The 21,370-nt window shown below is 45.8% G+C and overlaps 1 protein-coding gene across 2 annotated transcripts in view; it reads left to right on the plus strand.

Annotated features, from left to right (window-relative positions):
- Positions 1-21,370, plus strand: part of eps8l3b (EPS8 signaling adaptor L3b) — a 70,109-nt gene that overhangs the window by 15,560 nt on the left and 33,179 nt on the right. For both annotated transcript variants that reach the window (XM_068007652.1, XM_068007651.1), the window contains exons 2-6: positions 4,308-4,389; positions 10,402-10,478; positions 13,256-13,320; positions 15,238-15,396; positions 16,935-17,084. In XM_068007652.1, coding sequence (XP_067863753.1) covers positions 4,328-4,389; positions 10,402-10,478; positions 13,256-13,320; positions 15,238-15,396; positions 16,935-17,084 — 513 coding nt within the window. In that variant the 5' untranslated portion in view covers positions 4,308-4,327. The remainder of the gene's footprint in view (positions 1-4,307; positions 4,390-10,401; positions 10,479-13,255; positions 13,321-15,237; positions 15,397-16,934; positions 17,085-21,370) is intronic.

The raw sequence follows: 21,370 nt of genomic DNA on the forward strand, positions 1-21,370 counted from the left end.
TGGTAGCGTTTGGCCGCCATTTTAATCCCTCGCACATGCCGTTCCCGTCGTGCGGGCAGGGTTAAAATCAGGGCTTGGAGGTCTGAAGTAAACCTGATTCATAGCTTATTGGCTAAGCCACACAGCTGATAAAGTGATTACTCTTCCATTATATAACGATTAGGACAGTGAACGATTGACAGTAACAAGGATTTCGCTTTGATCTTAGCAATTCTGGATCGTGAGATAGTGTGCAGATGAGATCACACTGCAGTTGATTAGGGAGTGAGGGCTCATTTATGGGAGTGGACCTTGGTGCTGAGCACGAAAATCACATCGAGCACAGCTGGAATTCGTAACACGCCTCCTTTAGAGTTATGGGCCTTCAAGAGGGAACTGGATAAGTACTTGAAAGTAAAAAAATTGCTGGGCTACAGGGATAGGGCGGGGGAGTGGGATTAGCTGGATTGCTCTTGCATAGAGCTGGCGTGGACTCGATGGGCCGAATGGCCTCCTTCCGTGCTGTAACCTTTCCATAATTCAATGATTCTATGATTATCTTTAATGCCGGTACAGGGATCTAACTCATGTACAAAGTAGAAAGACTAGAGTATAGAAGATCAGTGCCAGAAAGATCTGAGATATCATGGAATACTTCCCATGGTATATGACTTTCTTCATCGGCAAAATTTTACTCTTACATAGAAGGATCGCGAGGAAGATCACAAAAATGATGATTAGATTGTATTATGGAAGATCTTAGTGCCAAGCAAAGGGTCTCACTCCTGATCACTACCCAGTACCTAGTGCTAGAAAGTTCATGAGTGCAGCTACTGGGCAAGCTGCCATGTAAATAGGCTGACCACACACACACTGTGTGTAGGGTCACATATGAGGCTTGGCTACTTGGACAAGATACTAGAAGGCTGCCAGTAATAACCACACCACAGAATGAGTCAGCATCTTCGGGAGATGAGGGTGAACAACCACTAAAAGCACACGATGAAATGGGTAGAGAAATGGGACTGCTGTCAAACTCTTCGTAGAATCATACAGCGCAGATGGAGGCCACTCTGCCCATCGTGTCTGTGCTGGCTCTTTGAAAAAGCTATCCAATTAGTCCCACTCCCCTGCTCTTTCCTCATAACATTGCAAATTTTTCCTTTTCAATTATACATCCAATTCCCTTTTGAAAGTTACTACTGAATCTGCTTCCACCGCCCTTTCAGGCAGCGCATTCCAGATCAGAACAACTCGCTGCGTAAAATAAATTTCTCCTCATCTCCCCTCTGATTCTTTTGCCAATTATCTTAAATCTGTGTCCTCTGGTTACTAACCCTCCTGCCAGTGGAAAATATTTCTCCTTACTTACTCTATAAAAACCCCTCATAATTTTGAACGCCTCTATTAAATCTCCCCTTAACCATCTCTGCTCTAAGGAGAACAACCCCAGCTTCTCCAGTCTCTCCAAATTACTGAGATCCCTTATCCCTGGTATGTTCAATTAGCCAATCAAAAAACAAGCTGATGATGAAACTGCATGGTTTTCACTATCTATACAATATGTTAAAAATATTACGTCTGCGTCCACCTTCCTGTCAACTTTTTCGATTACTGTACATATTCCTATATCCACATTTATAATGGAAACTGCATGTGTAAGTTTGACACACTGTAATTACACCCTCCTGCCAGTAGACGTGTTGCAACTGGTGGGCGGGCATAATTACAGTGGGACGAGTTTCCATAGACAGTTTACATTATAAATGCAGATGTAGGAATTTATAAATGGAAATATAAAAACAAGGATAGAATGTATGACTTTAACACGGGATCTAAATTACATCTGGACACCCTGCCCTCTAATGCCATGTCACCTGACGTCTACGCTTGTTCTTGATTCCCATGTGTACCGACACAGCAGCTCGACTAGTTATATATTAAACTGTCTTGCGTATAGTAAACAATTTTACAACACCAAGTTATAGTCCAGCAATTTTATTTTAAATTCACAAGCTTTCGGAGGCTACCTCCTTCGTCAGGTGAACGATGCGTATAGTATGCACTTCCTGAAAGGGCCACGCTCACCTCCTGTCGCACTATAGCAAACGGCCCACTTTTAACCTGTCCGCAGATCACAAGAGCAATGGAGATTTGCTAATATGAATGAAACCACCCTAGTTTATCAACACTTTAGACAGATTGTTGCATCTTCACTGTTGGCCCACTTGAGACCAACTAACTTGGCCAGGGATTGAACTTGGCAGCGTCCTGAATCAGTACCACAACAGATGGTCCATTTACTGAGTAAATCATCAGGGAGCCTAGTTCAAATTGAATTACTGGAGGGAAGTGGGAAAGGTTCACTAATCTATAAACGTTTATTTTAAGGTACAGTGTTGGCGTGGTAATACGCAACCCAAAATATTTTGTCATGTTTCTCCATAGAGCAGGTTAAAAATGCATCAACACAGAGATAGAAATGTGGAATGTATAGGTAAGGTTTATTCTGCAGCCAGCATGATAGTTGCACCAATGGATTCACAATGATTTTCAATCTGGCAGTGCAGCTGCAAATGTTCTGGGTTTTCCAGGATACTGAGCCTGCCTTATGTGTTAGCATTGGCTCAGCAGCACTCTCGCCTCTGAGTCAGAAGGTCGTGGGTTCAGGTCCCACTCCAGAGACTTGAGCATAAGGTCGAGGCTGACAATCCCAGTGCAGTATTGAGGGAGTGCTGCACTGTCAGAGATGCCGTCTTTCGGATGAGACGTTTAAACGAGGCCCCGTCTGCCCTCTCAGGTGGACATAAAAGATCCCACAGCACTACTTTGAAGAACAGCAGGGGGGTTCTCCCTGATGTCCTGGCCAATATTTATCCCTGAACCAAAATCACTAAAAAAAAATTAACTGGTCATTATCACATTGCTGTTTGTGGGATCTTGCTGTGCACAAATTGGCTGCCGTGTTTCCTACATTACAACAATGACTACACTTCAAAAATATTTCATTGGCTGTAAAGCACTTTGGGACATCCTGAGGTTGCGAAAGTTGCTATATAAAATGCAAGTTCCTTCTTTATTAACACAAAGAGACTTGCCCTTTAACATCATGATGCAGTACAGATACCACAGCTGAGCACGTCATTGTACATTTGCAGCACTCAATAGAACACACACAGCTCCTCTACAATGGGGCCTCGTGATGAGATATACAATGGGATTCTAAACACAAAATATTATTAATCGTTGCATGCAACTCAATTAAAGCTTACTCAGTTTTTCTGCAGTGATTAAATATATAAACTTTCACTCGGAAAACAGAGGCAGTGGTTTGAGTGAGTGAGTGTGTGTGTGTGTGTGTGTGTGTTTATAAATGTGTGTGGGGGTGGGATTCTGTTTGCCTCTAATCTCAATCAGCTGCAGAATCATGGAATTTTATAGCCTTCTGGCCCACCTTGCTCTTAAAGAGCGATCCATTTATATTCATTCACCTGCCCTCTCCAAACTCCCTTTTACATTTTTGGTTTTTTTTCATGTTATTATCCATTTCCCTTTTAAATGCTATTATGGATTCTACATCCATCTCTGTTTCCGGTAGAGCATTTATTATCCGAACAGCCCTCTGTGTTTAAAAAATAAAATCTCCTAATCTCAATGTCCTACCACTTCCAGCAACTATGAGGAGTGCTGCCCCCAAACTAATGGCATGAACAGTGCTGCTTGGAGTGGGCTGCGGGAAGGGGGGTGTTGGGTACCAGGACTAATTAGCTGGATGAAAAGGAAACATTTACAGGACTGTGGGAAAACACCAGGGGAGTGGGACTAACTGGATAGCTCTTTCAAAGAGCCGGTATGTGCATGATGGGCCAAATGGCCTCTTTCTGTGCTGTGCAATTCCATGATTTTATGATGTGCACGCCAGTGATGTGCATTTGGTCACTGGTCTGTTTGTACATTACCGAGTCATTCCATAAGGTACGTTGGTCAGAAACTAACCGTGACTTGAAAAGTACACATTTTTGTGTTGTTCTGGGCTTTCTGAGGCAGTTCTTTAATATAAGTGCAATATAAGATTAATTAAACCATCCCCCAAAACCCCATATTTACCTGCAATATTTACCCCAATACTATATTTACCAACAGGCAGTAGTACTTAGTCTCAGTCTGATGTATAGATGCATTTGTTATTGTCCTGAACTCTCTCCCCTCTTCTCCATACCCAATCCTTTCTTGCCTTATCCGACCCCATTCTCGTACCCAGACTCCTGTGCTATTCTTGCAACTCCTGTCTCCCAAGAAATATTAAGGCTTATTCGTTTACTTTTCAGGATCCTGATCAGTGACAGCAATGTACGGAGATTATGGCAATCGACGGATTCCAGATGATGAAGAAAACCACTCCCAGGCCAAGTATGTCTCTGACTGTTTATTACTAAGCATTGCAACTTATAACAATTACAGTAAAATATTTCAGTATCTGCAGCCAAATCAGGGCAACTCAGCTGAAGTAAGCAAATAGAAATTGTAGAAACCAGAGGTATAGCTGTTCACCGGCTGCCATATCGTTGCCTCTCCCCACCCCTTAGCCCTGCATAACCTTTGAACTAACCCAGTGACCCTTCACTTTGCCCTCCGACCTTTAGTATTGCCAATTTGCACAATTTTGGCCCAGGCATTCATTCAGTCGTGTTAATCGTTGTTTTTAGAAGTAAGAATTAATTTGGAAAACTTCATCATGGTGCTTTTTTTTTCTTTATTGAGTTTGAAATCAGACAAGGAAGCAATTTGCTTTCATGTAGAATCTTTCATATCTTCAGGACATCCCAAAGCATTTTGTAACAAAAGAATTGCTATGGAAGTGTAGTCACTGCTGTCACTTAGGCAAATGTGGTGGCCAATTTGCACAAAGGAACCTAGGAACAGGAGGAGGCCATTCAGCCCTTCGAGCCCGTTCTGCCATTCAATTAGATCATGGCTGATTTGTATCATAGCATAGGCCCCACAAACAGCAAGTGAGATGGATGACCAGTTGACCTCTTTTAGTGATTGAGGGAAGAATGTTAACTGGATCGCTGGGAGACCTCCCCTGCTCTTCTTCAGTGTCACAGGATTCATTGACATCCATGGGAACAGGCAGATGAGGATTAAATGTCTCATCCAAGTGTTGGCATCTCTGACAATGCAGCACTCCCTCGGCACTGCACTGTCAGTCTAGATTATGTACTCAAATTCTATATGAGGGCTTGAACTCACAGCCTTCTAATTCAGAGTCAAGAGTGCTACCAACTAAGCCGTGCTCATTCCCTCAGTGTGGAAAAGTAAAAGAAAACACAGACATGAGAACACCATCAATGTCCCTTTAGTACAGGAAAAGTGTAATTCACAATTAAGAAGTTAGTTAATAATTAAAAATTATGAGCGTTAATCTCAATTTTTCTTAGCTAACTTCTCTACCTAATTTTTTTCATTCTGACTCCCTCTCTTTCTGTCTGTCTGAGACTAACTGTGTCATTGATTCCAGCCATTTAGTTTAAATCAAAATAATTTGTTGTGATGCTGGTGAGACAGACAGCATGCAACAATAGAGTTCAGAGCAGCACAACACTCGGACTCTGGGCAGGAGAGGAGCAGTGCATTGGGACTCTGGGCAGGAGAGGAGCAGTGCATTGGGACTCTGGGCAGGAGAGGAGCAGTGCATTGGGACTCTGGGCAGGAGAGGAGCAGTGCATTGGGACTCTGGGCAGGAGGGGAGCAGTGCATTGGGACTCTGGGCAGGAGAGGAGCAGTGCATTGGGACTCTGGGCAGGAGAGGAGCAGTGCATTGGGACTCTGGGCAGGAGAGGAGCAGTGCATTGGGAGTCTGGGCAGGAGGGGAGCAGTGCATTGGGACTCTGGGCAGGAGGGGAGCAGTATATTGGGACATCATCAATATGGCTGTATCCAAATACGCAATGAGAAAATTCATGTACTCGTTCGGACAGGCATGTAGAAAATGCACTACCAAATTATAACTTATTTATTGTCCAAATGATGGCAAGTAGCTACAGGTGAAACAAATGAGAAGAAACTTCCGTGCAATTCTCCCTGCTCTCCAATGTCAATCAAGCAAAATACTAAACCATATCTGTGTACGTTACAACCTGTGTCACTTAATCCTGACCAGTTGCACCCCGCAGATAATTTTGGACCTAACAGAGATTCAGCCATTGTGCTCCACAGAATATTTGATTATCTATAACATAGTAAGTTGTCTGGAATATGATATCCAGAATATTATTTCAAGTTAAACCATGATAGCAGGACAGAGCAAATGGCTAACTTAGGACCGATGCCAGGAAGTTGTTCTTCACACAGAATGATAAACAACTGGAATGGACTTTTGGTTTGGACAGTAAAAGTCCTGGGATAATTTAAGAAGCAACTGGATTCTGTGCCATGGAAGATTATAGGTTCTACTTGAATGGATGGGCAGAATGGCCTTCCTCACCTTTAACAGTCTTGTGATCTACTTCATTAACCCTGTTCCTTGATGGATAATTATCTAGCTCCTTTTTAAAGATATTAATTAACAATGCATTACCTGTGTTTGACAGGACTCTAATCCATCTGTTTACAAATCGTGGGAAAACAAACTTTCATTTACTTTCTGACCTCACTTGAGGTTTATCAGTTTTATAGTTTTGTGATGACTGTTTAACTTAAGCAATTTGGTTATTTACATTATCCATGGTTTTCTGCATATTAAAGATCTGGATCGTTTCCTCTCCATTCATCTTCTGTTCTATAGTGAGAACAAGTTCATTATTTATTGCTTGGATGAGCTGTAATTTCCTCCAGTTAAACACCAGGAACTGCATAGAATTACATAGAAATTACAGCACAGAAACAAGCCATTGGGCCCAAATGGCCTGTACCATTGTTTATTAAGATCAAAGCCACCGTCTTCGACCCATACCAAAAACTACCAACTCCGTCACCCTCACTGGTCACTGTCCCAGGCTCAACCAGACTGTTCATAACAACAGCATCCTGTTCAAACCGGAGATGAGCTTCAGACTCCATTTCCTCTCTATCACAAAAATGGCCTACTTCCCTTCCGTAACATCGCCTGCCTTGTTTCGACCTCAGCCGATCCGTCACTGAAGGCTTCATCCATGCTTTTATCACCTTCAGACTCGATTACTTCAATACTCTCCTGGCTGGCCTCCCATCCGTCAGTCTCTGTAAACCTCAGCTCATCCAGAAATCTGCTGTCTGTGTCCCACTCCCCTAATGTATACTGCCCTCACTGACTTACACTAAAACCTCAAGCTGAAAATTCTCATCATTGTGTTTAAATCCCTCTAGCACCCTATCGTAAACACCCTATTAAATAGGATTATTGACCTTATAGTAAACACCCTGTTAAATAGAACTATTGACCCTATAGTAAGCACCCTATTAAATAGGATTATTGACCTTATAGTAAACACCCTGTTAATTAGGACTATTGACCCTATAGTAAGCACCCTATTAAATAGGATTATTGACCTTATAGTAAACACCCTGTTAATTAGGACTATTGACCCTATAGTAAGCACCCTATTAAACAGAACTATTAACCCGATAATGAGCACCCTGTTAAAAAGAACTATTGACCCTATAGTTTTCGTTTCGTGTGGGGGAAATGTCCAGCCGCTGCCCAACAACAGTGGCATGAGCGAAGTCAGAAGCTCACCAGGCGCTCACCAGGCCCTCTCACTCTGTGGCACTGTGTGCTGCCATGTTCCTGAGGTTGGCCCTCCATTAAGACATTGGCTGAGATTTTGGCCGCTGACAAAGAGCTAGTGAGCAGGGCTGCTCCGAATTTACATATTGCAGCAATGTTTGCATCACATGCATCTTAATTTCCTCCACAATAGAGATTTCACAGAGGAATCACTGCGGTACAAATAGAAAGACTGCCAGGGTTTCTGGAATCATAATGCACCACATTCTATCTGGCTGGCGTTCCCTTTGACATATTTCGAAGTAATTAAAACAAAATTCCGTTTACAGATAGATTAGACTGCTGGACTGGAACAGAGATGGCAGAGTGAATCCTGGAGACTGGGCAGGAGAGTAGCATTTAATTTGTAAAATAGCAAGAGTGGGCCATGGGGACAGATTTAAATGTTGGCATAGTGGACAGCTGGGAAATTGGGTTGTGGAAATGGATTTAATTACTGGGATAATAGAGATTTGGCAGAGTTATCCTACAAGAAAGAAAAACTTGCATTTATATAGCGCCTTTCACGACCTCAGACTGCCCCAAAGCGATTCACAGCCAATGAAGTATGGAGGAAACTGAATGTAGAGTACAGCATATTTGGAGCTTAGGAAGAACACGGGAGGAAGGTTGAGAGGAGCACAGTAGTATCAATAAAATGGAGAGAGACAAGAAAGATTGTAACGTAGGAAGAAAGGTTGGAGGTCAGAGGTGAGGGAAGGGTCATCAAATGACAAACTTCCTGTCATCCCAGTATAGATGGGGAAGAATTCTGCATTCCAGTTTTATCCCTCAAGCAAAGTGGGTGCACGTCTTTGCCCTTCAGATAAATGCAACAAAGAGAGGAATTCCACCCCCCCCCCAATAGTTCCAATCCTCCTCTTTGTATTCACTCTCATTTCACATCATTCAGTTGTAATAATCTCTTCCAACTCACCCTCACTTTCCAATAGACCTTATTCTTAACTTTCAATACAATCTGAATGAACAAAACCATTTACTATTTACCCCAATTAATGAGAACTCAAATAGACGGGCAAACCCTTCTATCCACCCCGTACTCAACAGAACTACAATGGATCAAATCACTTCCTCGTCACTCCTATGGAATTAAATTTCAAAGAAGTCACAGTTTATTTAACAGTTAAATCCGGGTGAGGTTTGCAAGCCATGTTGGATAGGGGAAAGCCTACCAGGTCAGACAGGACTGAGGGTGTGTGAGGGTGAAGTGGAGGGAGGGGTCAGGGCTAGCTTCACCCAAAACTTCCGTGTTCAACAGTGAAAAGCATACGGCAGCAGTACGATGTGAATTTTAAAACAATGTGAGAATGCAGCCAATTTCTCCCTATCCTCAGATTCAGAATTCTGAGCTCACCCTCACCCAGCCCAGCCTTTCACGTGGAATGAACCGATTTTCCAACTCTGTACTGATCCAAATTGGGCCACAGTTTATCTAGTTTTTCCCTAGTTTTCTGTCTACAACTAAAAATGGATTTTGTACACCAAGATTTCTCACGATCACAGATTAGAGAAACAAATCCAGCACAGTGCTGTAACCTTAACTGACTCAAATACTTTCCCCAATTCATGGTAGATCATTAACTATTGCATGTGATATTGCAAAGATTTAATGCCCTCACTTTATTCACTATTTTAATGGAGGCATTAAATTAAATGGAATAATACTTTCTTAAAGTACTGGGCAAAATTATGGCCTGTAAATGTATTGAGCATTCACATGTTAATATCACACACTGTGTCAGTTTGGTTCTCGCTTCAGACAGCCTGGGTTCAAGCCCCATTCCAGGACTTGAGTACATAACCTAGGCTGGCATTCCACATGCAGCACTGAAGGAGTGCTGCATTGTCTTTCAAATGAGACGTGAGGCCGAGGACCTGACTGCCTTCGTGGCTCAATGTAAAAGATCCCCATTGCACTATTCAAAGAGGAGCAGGGAGTTCTCCCAGATTCTTGGCAAATGATTTCTCGACCAATGCCACCCGAAACAGATTAACTGGCCACTCATCTCACTTGCTTGTTTGTGGGACCTTGTTGTGTGCACATTCACTGCCACATTTGCCTACAAAACAACAGTGACTACACTTTAAAAAAGCTGTGAAGTGCTTTGGGATGTCCTGAGGATGTGAAAGGCACGACAGTAATGCAGGTTCTTTCCCTTTATTGTCATATTTAGGTTAATATCCTCGGGTTTACCAAAACAAATTGTAATTAATTTGGTGTAAAATTGACATGTGCAATTTCAGCCTCAATTTGTCCCTCTGGCTGCCATTTTAACAAGGACCTGTTAATGTGGTCGTTCGCTAATACTGCACAGCAGCATTTCGCTCTTCTTGCTTGGTTCAATTGGGTTGGGTTAGCCCATCAGTGAGAACTGGGTTATGACTGCTGCTGATGGCTTAGCAAACAACCAGCCAGTTACAAAGTTCAATGTTTGCGAGCTTATTTTAAGCACATCTATAGATAATGAAAAGGTAGGGCAGGGTGAGATCAGTGACTCATAGCGCTGGCAGACTGCTCCTGTCTCTCCCATCAATTTTTCTCAACTTGACTGTATATCCAGGATTAATCCAAATTGAGTAACAAACATTATAAAACCACAGATGAAAACATCTGTTTCACATGTTTATAAGCATTTTGTATTTTTTCTCACTAGTGGGTTTACTCCTGAAAAATCGCCATTCCAAAGGTCCCAAAGCATCTCCAACAGACCAACTGCAAAAATGATTTATCGTAAGTGTTGAATCTTAGTTACCTGTTTGAGAGTTACTAGGATAGTTCTGCATCGTGTGAAAGATAAGGTTAAAGAGTTGCCTATTTATAGAAATCTTTCATTTATTCATGTTTTCAAATTTTGGTAATTCAACTATGTTCTACCTGTGACAGCTTTTTTTGTTTAATGGCAAGCCCAAACTTTTTCCCAATTCTCTCTCCCACTCCCGAGTGTGCTGACTCTTTCTGGGCTTTTTTAAAATACTAATTCTCGGGATGTGGGCGTCACTGACAAGGCCGGCATTTATTGCTCATCCCTAGTTGCTCTTGAGAAGGTGGTGGTGAGCCGCCTTCTTGAACCGCTGCAGTCCGTGTGGTGAAGGTGCTCCCACAGTGCTGTTAGGTAGGGAGTTTCAGGATTCTGACCCAGCGACGACGAAAGAAAGGCCAATATATGTCCCAGTCGGGATGATGTGTGACTTGGAGGGAAACTTGGTATTCCCATGCACCTGCTGCCCTTGTCCTTCTAGGTGGTAGAGGTTGTGGGTTTGGGAGGTGCGGTCAATGAAGCCTTGGTGAGTTGCTGGAGTGATAGGATACACCGCAGCCACGTTGGAGGGAGTAGATGTTTCGACTAGTAAATGGCATACCAATCAAGTGGACTGCTTTGTCCTGGATGGTTTCAAGCTTCTTGAATGCTGTTGTAACTGCGCCCATCCAGGCAAGTGAAGAATAGTCCATCACATTCCTGACTTGTGCCTATTAGATGGCGAAGAGGCTTTGAGGAGTCCTGCTCGAGTAGCCACAGCATTTATATGGTTCTGGTCAATGATGACTCCCCCCACCCCCGCTAGGATGTCGATAGTGGGGGACTTGGTGATGGTACCACAGAATGTCAAGGGGAGGCAGTTAGGCTCTCTCTTGTTGGATATGGTCATTGCCTAGCACTTGTGCGGCGTGAATGTTGCTTGCCACTTATCAGCCCAGGCCTGGATGTTGTCCAGGTCTTGCTGTGTGTGGGAATGGACTACTTCATTATCTGATGAATTGTGAATAGAGCTGAACACTGTGCAGTCATCCACACCAGCCCCACTTCTGACCTGATGATAGAGGGAAGGTCATTGACAGAGCAGCAGAAGATGGTTGGGGCCTGGACACTGCCCTGAGGAAGCTCTGCAGCGGTGTCCTAGGGCTGAGACGGTTGGCCTCCAAGGACCACAATAATCATCATTGTGCCAGACTCTTGCCACTGGAGAGCTTTCTCCCGACTCTCTTTGACTTCAGTTTTACTAGGACTCCTTGGTGCCACACTCGGTCAAATGCTGCCTGGCAGAACCCAAACTGAGCATCGGTGGGCAGGTTATTGGTGAGAAAGTGCTGCTTGATAGCACTTCACGACTCCTTCCATCACTTTGCTGATGATTGAGAGTAGGATGACAGGGTGTTAATTGGCTGGGTCGAATTTCTCCTGCTTTTTGTGGACAGGACATACCCAGGCAATTTTCCACATTGTCGGGTAGATGCCAGTGTTGTTGATGTACTGGAACAGCTTAGCTGGGAGGGGGTGGGGTAGCTAGTTCTGGAGCACAGACCTTCAGCACTATAGCTGGGACGTTGTTGGGACCTGTAGCCTTTACTTTGTCCAGTGCATTCCACCGTTTCTTAATGTCACGTGGAGTGAATCCAATTGGCTAGAGACTGGCGCCTGTGATGATGGGGACCTCAGGAGGAGGTCGAGAAAGATCATCCACTTGGCACTTCTGGCTAAAGATGGTTGCAAACACTTCAGCCTCGTCTTTTTCACTCACCTGATGGGCTCCACCATCGTTGAGGATGTTCATGGAGCCTCCTCCTCCCGTTAGCTGCTTAATTGCCCACCGCCATTCACGACTAGATGTGGCAGAGTTGCAGAGCTTTGACCTGATCCGTTGGTTGTGGGATCGCTTAGCTCTGTCTATAGCATGCTGCTTCCACTGTTTAGCCTGCACGTCATCTTGTGTGGTAGTTTCACCAGGTTGGTACCTCATTTTCAGGTAGGACTGGTGCATGTTCCCCTACACTCCTCATTGAACCAGGGTTGTTCACTTGGCTTGACGGTGATGGAGGAGTGAGGGGTATTCCGGGCCAAGAGATTACAGATTGTGGTGGTGTACAATTCTGCTGCTGCTGATGACCCACAGCACCTCATGGACAGTATGATGGATGGTGGCCACCCTGCACCTTGTCCAAGTGGCATGGCTCCCTACATGAGGCTAGACAGTAAACGTCAGCAGGCTACTCAACCATAAAAGGCATCGCAGCCAAGCCCCATCCTGTTTCACCCAACATTCACACATGCAGAGATTAATGGATGACGATTATTACCAGACTGATACCATGGTAGTACGGTATTGTAGGTTCAGTACAATATTATAAACACGAGATTCTCTGTAGTACAATACCACAACAACTCGTTAGCAACTTTCTGTCGATCTATTGCAAATGACAGTCTGCTAAATCTGTGGTGCCGACATCGCAAAGGAGTGAAGCATCTCTCCACTGTAATGGCAAGTCGGTGGTGAAAGACCAGAAGTCTCCTGAAATTAGCTCGAGTGGCTTTTAAATTACATTTTAATTCTAATTTAACACACAAGACAATTTATACAAAAAAAGCCGTCATCGCAGAGGGTGTTGACAAACTGCAAGCTGATCTCCGAGTACAGGTAACGTTCCTGCAGGTTAGCATATTGCAACTCAGCCCTGCATAGTTGTTGCTGTCCTATATGTTCTAATCATCTCTGTCTCTCATTATTTAACAGAGCAAAGAAAGGCCTATGCACAGATGGTTGGCTCCACAGACGACCTCATTCAGTATCGTGTCGAGGTTTGTGTCACACGTTCTTTTTGAAATTCATTTTATTCTTTTAAGGGAATCAATATTACATTATGGGCTGGGCTCAGCACAATATCACGATTTGACAGAATCACTACAGTATTGTATTAAGTGTGGCTCAGTGGGTAGCACACTTGGCTCTGAGTCAGAAGGTTGTGGTTCACTACGGTGTTATGGTTGTGACAGGTTCGCTGCAGTGTTATGGCATCACAGGCTAAGCACAATATGATGTAATATAGTACTATGCCTGTCACAATATAGTTTTGGTGTCCATACTTAAGAAAAGACATACTTGCTCTCGAGGCAGTACAAAGAAGGTTCACTCGGTTAATCCCGGGGATGAGGGGGCGGACATATGAGGAGAGGTTGAGGAGATTGGGACTCTACTCGTTGGAGTTCAGAAGATTGAGAGGCGATCTTATTGAAACATATAAGATTGTGAAGGGGCTTGATCGGGTGGATGCGGTAAGGATGTTCCCAAGGATGGGTGAAACTAGAACTAGGGGGCATAATCTTAGAATAAGGGGCTGCTCTTTCAAAACTGAGATGAGGAGAAACTTCTTCACTCAGAGGGTAGTAGGTCTGTGGAATTTGCTGCCCCAGGAAGCTGTGGAAGCTACATCATTAAATAAATTTAAAACAGAAATAGACAGTTTCCTAGAAGTAAAGGGAATTAGGGGTTACGGGGAGCGGGCAGGAAATTGGACATGAATTTAGATTTGAGGTTAGGATCAGATCAGCCATGATCCTATTGAATGGCGGAGCAGGCTCGAGGGGCCGATTGGCCTACTCCTGCTCCTATTTCTTATGTTCTTATGTTCTAATATGATCGGCCTTGTACAATACCAGTGTGACAGATAAGGGTTCCCTCTGTAACTCCTCTGCTTTTTAATAGCCAGTTATAAATAATTATGTATAGACCAGCAGGGGCCTGGAGCAGTTTCTCCACCTGCCTTTTTAGCTCGGATATGGGGGTAGATTTTGAGGCCGCCTGGCTGGCTGAATCAGGGCGGTGTCTCCTCGGATACGGTGGGGTACGACTTACCTCCCCGTTCCCCAATCCTCCCCCTGTGCCCATCGCTGGGCGGCTGGATCGCCCCACCTTGGTCAAGAGGTAGGCCCATTTAAAATGCAAATTGGGGTCCTATAACATACACAGGACCCTATTTTGCCATTTTACTGGGTGGGCCGTGAGCTGTGCACACTCTGCCCAGTATCAGCTCGCGTCCAGCTGAAGAGAAGCCGACAGGTAAGTTTGTGTTTATTTTTGGGGGTCCGTCGCGGGCCTGGGGCCAATGCTGCTCCCAGTCCCGCCCACCCCCACCATCTAGAGATCGCAACCTCCTCCCCGCCCCCCCGTGGATCTACCTTCTTCCGGCCCGGCGGCTGCCCGATATTTCGGAGGCCCGCGAGCCGGCCGGGATTCCCCGCGAGGCGGCCGTTTTCCGGGCCCACAGCCCCTGCCAGCCAGCCCAATGCGAACGTGGCCCGGACCCTCGAAAATGGAGCCGGGCCTAGCAGGCGGCTGTGGGGTGGGGGCGTCGGGCTCCACTGGGTCAGCCACCCGACGACCGCTCGGGGAGAAAACCCCATGGGGCGTATCTTTCAACGCTGGCGGGAAGGGGGGCGTAAAATGGGTGACATTTGATTGTCTGCCCGTTGAATGGATAGGATAATTGGGCCGGGAGCACAAAGGGTGGCCGATCTGATATGGCCTGTCGAAATTGAAAGTTCCGTCGAGAGTGCGCGACAGCTGCGGAGGAAGTGACCCGAAAACAGACAAGGAAAAAATTTAGAAATGAGGGGACAATAGTACGACAGGAAGTGCTCTGCAGCCCACCGCCCGCTTAGCATCTTTAAACATTCACTTGGTTTTCACTAAAAATCTTCTCTGAATTCCGTGTGCAGCACCTGATTACCTGTGATCTTGACTCGAACGAAATGACGACCGTGGACCACAGTATCAAAAAGCTTCAGCTGCTTGATGCCACGGGGAAAGTCTGGGGACAAGACATGATTCTGCAGCTCAATGGTACCGCCTTCAAACTGGCCGACGTAGAGACCAAGGTAAGAAAGCTGGGAGGACTTGTGCTGTGTGTAACTATCGTTGCAGTGAGAGGGGTGGGATCTGGAAATAGCAGACCTTTCAACTTTGCATACCTGGTGCCCGAATCAGCAAGCTCTCTTGCGGGACAATTCAGGTGACAGCGCAGGTCAGGTACACCACCTGCACGTTCCCCTCCAAGTCACGCACCATCCCGACTTGGAAATATATCGGCGTTCCTTCATCGTCGCTGGGTCAAAATCCTGGAACTCCCTTCCTAACAGCGCTGTGGGAGAACCGTCACCACACGGACTGCAGCGGTTCAAGAAGGCGGCTCACCACCACCTTCTCAAGGGCAATTAGGGATGGGCAATAAATGCTGATATCACCAGTGGTAGTTTTTGGGTGACAGAGTGTCGCACGTATTCTGGAACGTTGGACAGTAGAGAGATGGTCCCCCGTAGTATTACTAGGAACATGGGAAGGTATAGGACCACAAAAGACTACAGTTCATCTCGCCAGTCCCAAAAGCTAATCCCTCTCCATCACCCATTCCCTCAAACATTTATCCAGTTCTCCCTTAAATTTCTTTCCACACAATCACCCTCTGCATAAAGTACTTAACACTAAACTGTGCCTGCACCTTCCCTCTTCTAGGCTTGAGGCCCTTGTCCCTGGGCCAATAGCTGGTGGCAATCTCGAACATATTATTGGCAGTTATTGTTCATTTCGGGATGTGAGCATGGCTGGTTTGATGTTACATCTTAACTTCCTCCCCTCTGGGGTTGCCAACTCTGGTTGGACGTATTCCTGGAGGTTTCATCACATGACCTCCTGTTGCCAACCGGTTGAACAGCCTTTTTTTTTTATCCTTCTCCAATATTTTTATAACTAATAAACGAAAATGAAAAATACGCACAATTTTTTTTTTAATGCCCCGGGTGTTGCTTGTAGCAACGTTCTGGAGATTCGGTTTCAATTCATGGAGACTCCAGGACAATCCTGGAGGGTTGGCGACCCTACTCCCCTCCCTCCTTATTCAATACAAGCCAGGACTCAAACCGTACTGTTCAGTTATACCAACCGACCCATCATATGAGCGGCTTCACGGAACACTGTTAACGACACTTCAATCGTGTGGCCGCACTCCCAGGTGAAGGAGGCTGCAGAGAGGAGAGAGGAAGGCCAGATCAAACTGCGTGTCAAATAAATCCTCGAGGTTTCACGAAGCGAGATCGTGTGGGTTATTTCGAAAAAGGAGGCCGGCTGTGTCAGAATAGAATCTCAGAGGATTTTCTCATACTTAAATTGCGGGGTGGGGTGGGGAGTCACAAGGAATCGCTGGATTGCCAGATAAAAATTCTTCTTCGCAACCAGTAAGCCAACCAGTGGCAGCTGAATGTGAGCGAATGTCATTTTTACAACAGTGCACTCTGAACAGTTTAAAAAGGGGCAAACTTTTAAAATAACTGTGTTGAAAGGCCCTGCCAGTCTCGCGTATGATGGAGAGGTGGACCCCTGTATGAAGCTGTTTGTATTGATCGCCTTGTCATTGCTCTAGGACGATTTGGAGCTCTTTCCCATTGATGCTATTCAGGACTGCCAGGCGGTATTAGATAGCTGTGTCTACAACTCGGTGCTCGCTGTTACCATCAGGGACAGGAACAAGAGGAAAAGCAGCATCTACCTGTTCCAGTGCGAGGAAGTCGCTGTGAGTATGCATTGTAAGAAAGTTGCAACTGTTACTCCAGCAACCACAGGCCTGATAAGGGCAAGGTCACAGGTGCATTAAAAAGGTATTTTCAACCTTCAATCCCCTGCCAGAATACAGTTGGTTTAGAGGAAGCATGGGTACGGTTGCATAGTGGTTATGTTACTGGACTAGTAATCCAGAGTCCTGGACTAAAATCCAGAGTCATGAGTTCAAATCCCGCCACGGCAGCTGGTGAATTTAAATTAAATTAATTAATTAAAATTCAATTAATTAAATAAAAATCTGGAATTAAAATACTAGTATCAGTAATGATGGCCATGAAACTACCGGATTGTTGTAAAAACCCATCTGGTTCACTAATGTCCTTTAGGGAAGGAAACCTGCCGTCCTTACCCAGTCTGGCCTATATGTGACTCCAGACCCACAGCAATGTGGTTGATTCTTAATTGCCCTTTGAAATGGCCTAGCGAGCCACTCAGTTGTAAAATCTCGCTACGAAAAGTCATAATAAGAATAAAACCGGACGGACCACCCGGCATCAGACCACTAGGCACCGGACACAACAACGGCAAACCAAGCCCAGTCGACCCTGCAAGGTCCTCCTTACTAACATCTGGGGACTTGTGCCAAAATTGGGAGAGCTGTCCCACAGACTAGTCAAGCAACAGCCTGACATAGCCATACTCACAGAATCTTACCTTTCAGCTAACGTCCCAGACTCTTCGATCACCATCCCTGGGTATGTCCTGTCCCACCGGCAGGACAGACCCACCAGAGGTGGCAGTACAGTCATATACAGTCAGGAGGGAGTGGCCCTGGGAGTCCTCAACATTGACTCTGGACCCCATGAAATCTCATGGCATCAGGTCAAACATGGGCAAGGAAACCTCCTGCTGATTACCACCTACTGTCCTCCCTCAGCTGATGAATCAGTCCTCCTCCATGTTGAGCACCACTTGGAGGAAGCACTGAGGGTAGCAAGGGCACAAAATGTACTCTGGGTGGGGGACTTCACTACTGACCGAGCTGGCCGAGTCCTGAAGGACATAGCTGCTAGGCTGGGCCTGCGGCAGGTGGTGAGCGAACCAACACGAGGGAAAAACTTACTTGACCTCGTCCTCACCAATCTACCTGTCGCAAATGCATCTGTCCATGACAGTATTGGTAGGAGTGACCACCGCACAGTCCTTGTGGAGATGAAGTCCCGTCTTCGCACTGAGGACACCATCCAACGTGTTGTGTGGCACTACCACCGTGCTAAATGGGATAGATTCAGAACAGATCTAGCAGCTCAAAACTGGGCATCCATGAGGCGCTGTGGGATTTCAGCAGCAGAATTGTATTCCAGCACAATCTGTAACCTCATGGCCTGGCATATTCCTCACTCTACCATTACCAACAAGCCAGGGGATCAACCCTGGTTCAATGAGGAGTGTAGAAGAGCATGCCAGGAGCAGCACCAGGCGTACCTAAAAATGAGGTGCCAACCTGGTGAAGCTACGACTCAGGACTACATGCATGCTAAACACCGGAAGCAACATGCTATAGACAGAGCGAAGCGATTCCACAACCAACGGATCAGATCAAAGCTCTGCGGTCCTGCCACATCCAGTCGTGAATGGTGGTGGACAATTAAAAACAACTAACGGGAGGAGGAGGCTCTGCAAACATCCCCATCCTCAATGATGGCGGAGTCCAGCACGTGAGTGCAAAAGACAAGGCTGAAGCGTTTGCAACCATCTTCAGCCAGAAGTGTCGAGTGGATGATCCACCTCGGCCTCCTCCCGATATCCCCACCATCAAGGAAGCCAGTCTTCAGCCAATTCGATTCACTCCACGTGATATCAAGAAACGGCTGAGTGCACTGGATACAGCAAAGGCTATGGGCCCCGACAACATCCCAGCTGTAGTGCTGAAGACTTGTGCTCCAGAACTAGCTGCGCCTCTAGCCAAGCTGTTCCAGTACAGCTACAACACTGACATCTACCCGACAATGTGGAAAATTTCCCAGGTATGTCCTGTCCACAAAAAGCAGGACAAATCCAATCCGGCCAATTACCACCCCATCAGTCTACTCTCAATCATCAACAAAGTGATGGAAGGTGTCGTCGACAGTGCTATCAAGCGGCACTTACTCACCAATAACCTGCTCACCGATGCTCAGTTTGGGTTCTGCCAGGACCACTCGGCTCCAGACCTCATTACAGCCTTGGTCCAAACATGGACAAAAGAGCTGAATTCCAGAGGTGAGGTGAGAGTGACTGCCCTTGACATCAAGGCAGCATTTGACCGAGTGTGGCACCAAGGAGCCTTAGTAAAATTGAAGTCAATGGGAATCAGGGGGAAAACTCTCCAGTGGCTGGAGTCATACCTAGCCCAAAGGAAGATGGTAGTGGTTGTTGGAGGCCAATCATCTTAGCCCCAGGACATTGCTGCAGGAGTTCCTCAGGGCAGTGTCCTAGGCCCAACCATCTTCAGCTGCTTCATCAATGACCTTCAGAAATGGGGATGTTCGCTGATGACTGCACAGTGTTCAGTTCCATTCGCAACCCCTCAAATAATGAAGCAGTCCGAGCCCGCATGCAGCAAGACCTGGACAACATCCAGGCTTGGGCTCATAAGTGGCAAGTAACATTCGCGCCAGATAAGTGCCAGGCAATGACCATCTCCAACAAGAGAGAGTCTAACCATCTCCCCTTGACATTCAACGGCATAACCATCGCCGAATCCCCCACCATCAACATCCTGGGGGTCATCATTGACCAGAAACTTAACTGGACCAGCCATATAAATACTGTGGCTACGAGAGCAGGTCAGAGGCTGGGTATTCTGCGATGAGTGACTCACCTCCTGACTCCCCAAAGCCTATCCACCATCTACAAGGCACAAGTCAGGAGTGTGATGGAATACTCTCCACTTGCTTGGATGAGTGCAGCTCCAACAACACTCAAGAAGCTTGACACCATCCAAGATAAAGCAGCCCGCTTGATTGGCACCCCATCCACCACCCTAAACATTCACTCCCTTCACCACCGGCGCACTGTGGCTGCAGTGTGTACCATCCACACGATGCACTGCAGCAACTCGCCAAGGCTTCTTCGACAGCACCTCCCAAACCCGCGACCTCTACCACCTAGAAGGACAAGAGCAGCAGGCACATGGGAACAACACCACCTGCACGTTCCCCTCCAAGTCACACACCATCCCGACTTGGAAATATATCGCTGTTCCTTCATTGTCGCTGGGTCAAAATCATGGAACTCCCTTCCTAACAGCACTGTGGGAGAACCGTCACCACACGGACTGCAGCGGTTCAAGAAGGCGGCTCGCCACCACCTTCTCGAGGACAATTAGGGATGGGCAATAAATGCTGGCCTCGCCAGCAACGCCCACATCCCGTGAACGAACAAAAAAAAAGTACAAGGTGACAAGAACAGATGGGCCCAACCCAGAACATCAGAAATCATGGAAGTAACTCAGTTGGTAATCAAAAAGGCTAATGGAATGTTAGCCTTTATAACTGGAGGACTAGAATATAAAGGGGAGGAAGCTTTGCTAAAGCTGCACAAATTACTGGTTAGACCACATCTGGAGTACAGTGTACAGATTTGGGCATTGCACCTTAGAAAGGATATATTGGCCTTGGAAGGAGTGCAGCAAATATTCACCAGAATGTTATCAGGGCTCCAAGGGTTCAATCATGAGGAGAGATTACATAAACCAGGCTTGGATTCACTGGAATATAAAAGGTTAAGGGGTGATTTGATTGAGGTTTTTAGGATTTTGAAAGGAATTGATAGGGTAGATGGAGAGAAACTTTTTCCGCTGGTGGGGGAGTCCAGGAGGAGGGGACAGAACCTTAAAATCAGAGCCAGGCCATTCAGGAGAGAAGTTCGGAAACACTTCTTCACGCAAAGGGTGGTAGAAGTGTGGAAACTCCCTCCCACAAAAAGCAGTAGATACTCAATTAATAATTTTAAATCGGAGATCGATAGATTTTTGCTAGCCAAGGATATTAAGGGATATAGAGTCAAGGCAGGTGGATGGAGTTAGGATACAGATCAGCCTTGATCTCATTGAATGGCAGAACAGGCTCGAGGGGCTGAATGGCCTACTCCTGTTCCTATGTTCCTACGTAAGTGAATGTACGATCTGAGTTGTACAGAGCAGGAAAGCCTGAGGTTGATCCCCAGTCTTTGCTGAGTTAGGGTAGGCAGCAGGGACACTACACTTGGCCTGAATCCCAATCATTGTCTATTGATTCCTGTCGGTAAGTGCTCAGA

This window comes from Heptranchias perlo, chromosome 27 (genome assembly GCF_035084215.1).
Source record: "Heptranchias perlo isolate sHepPer1 chromosome 27, sHepPer1.hap1, whole genome shotgun sequence".
NCBI lineage: Eukaryota > Metazoa > Chordata > Chondrichthyes > Hexanchiformes > Hexanchidae > Heptranchias > Heptranchias perlo.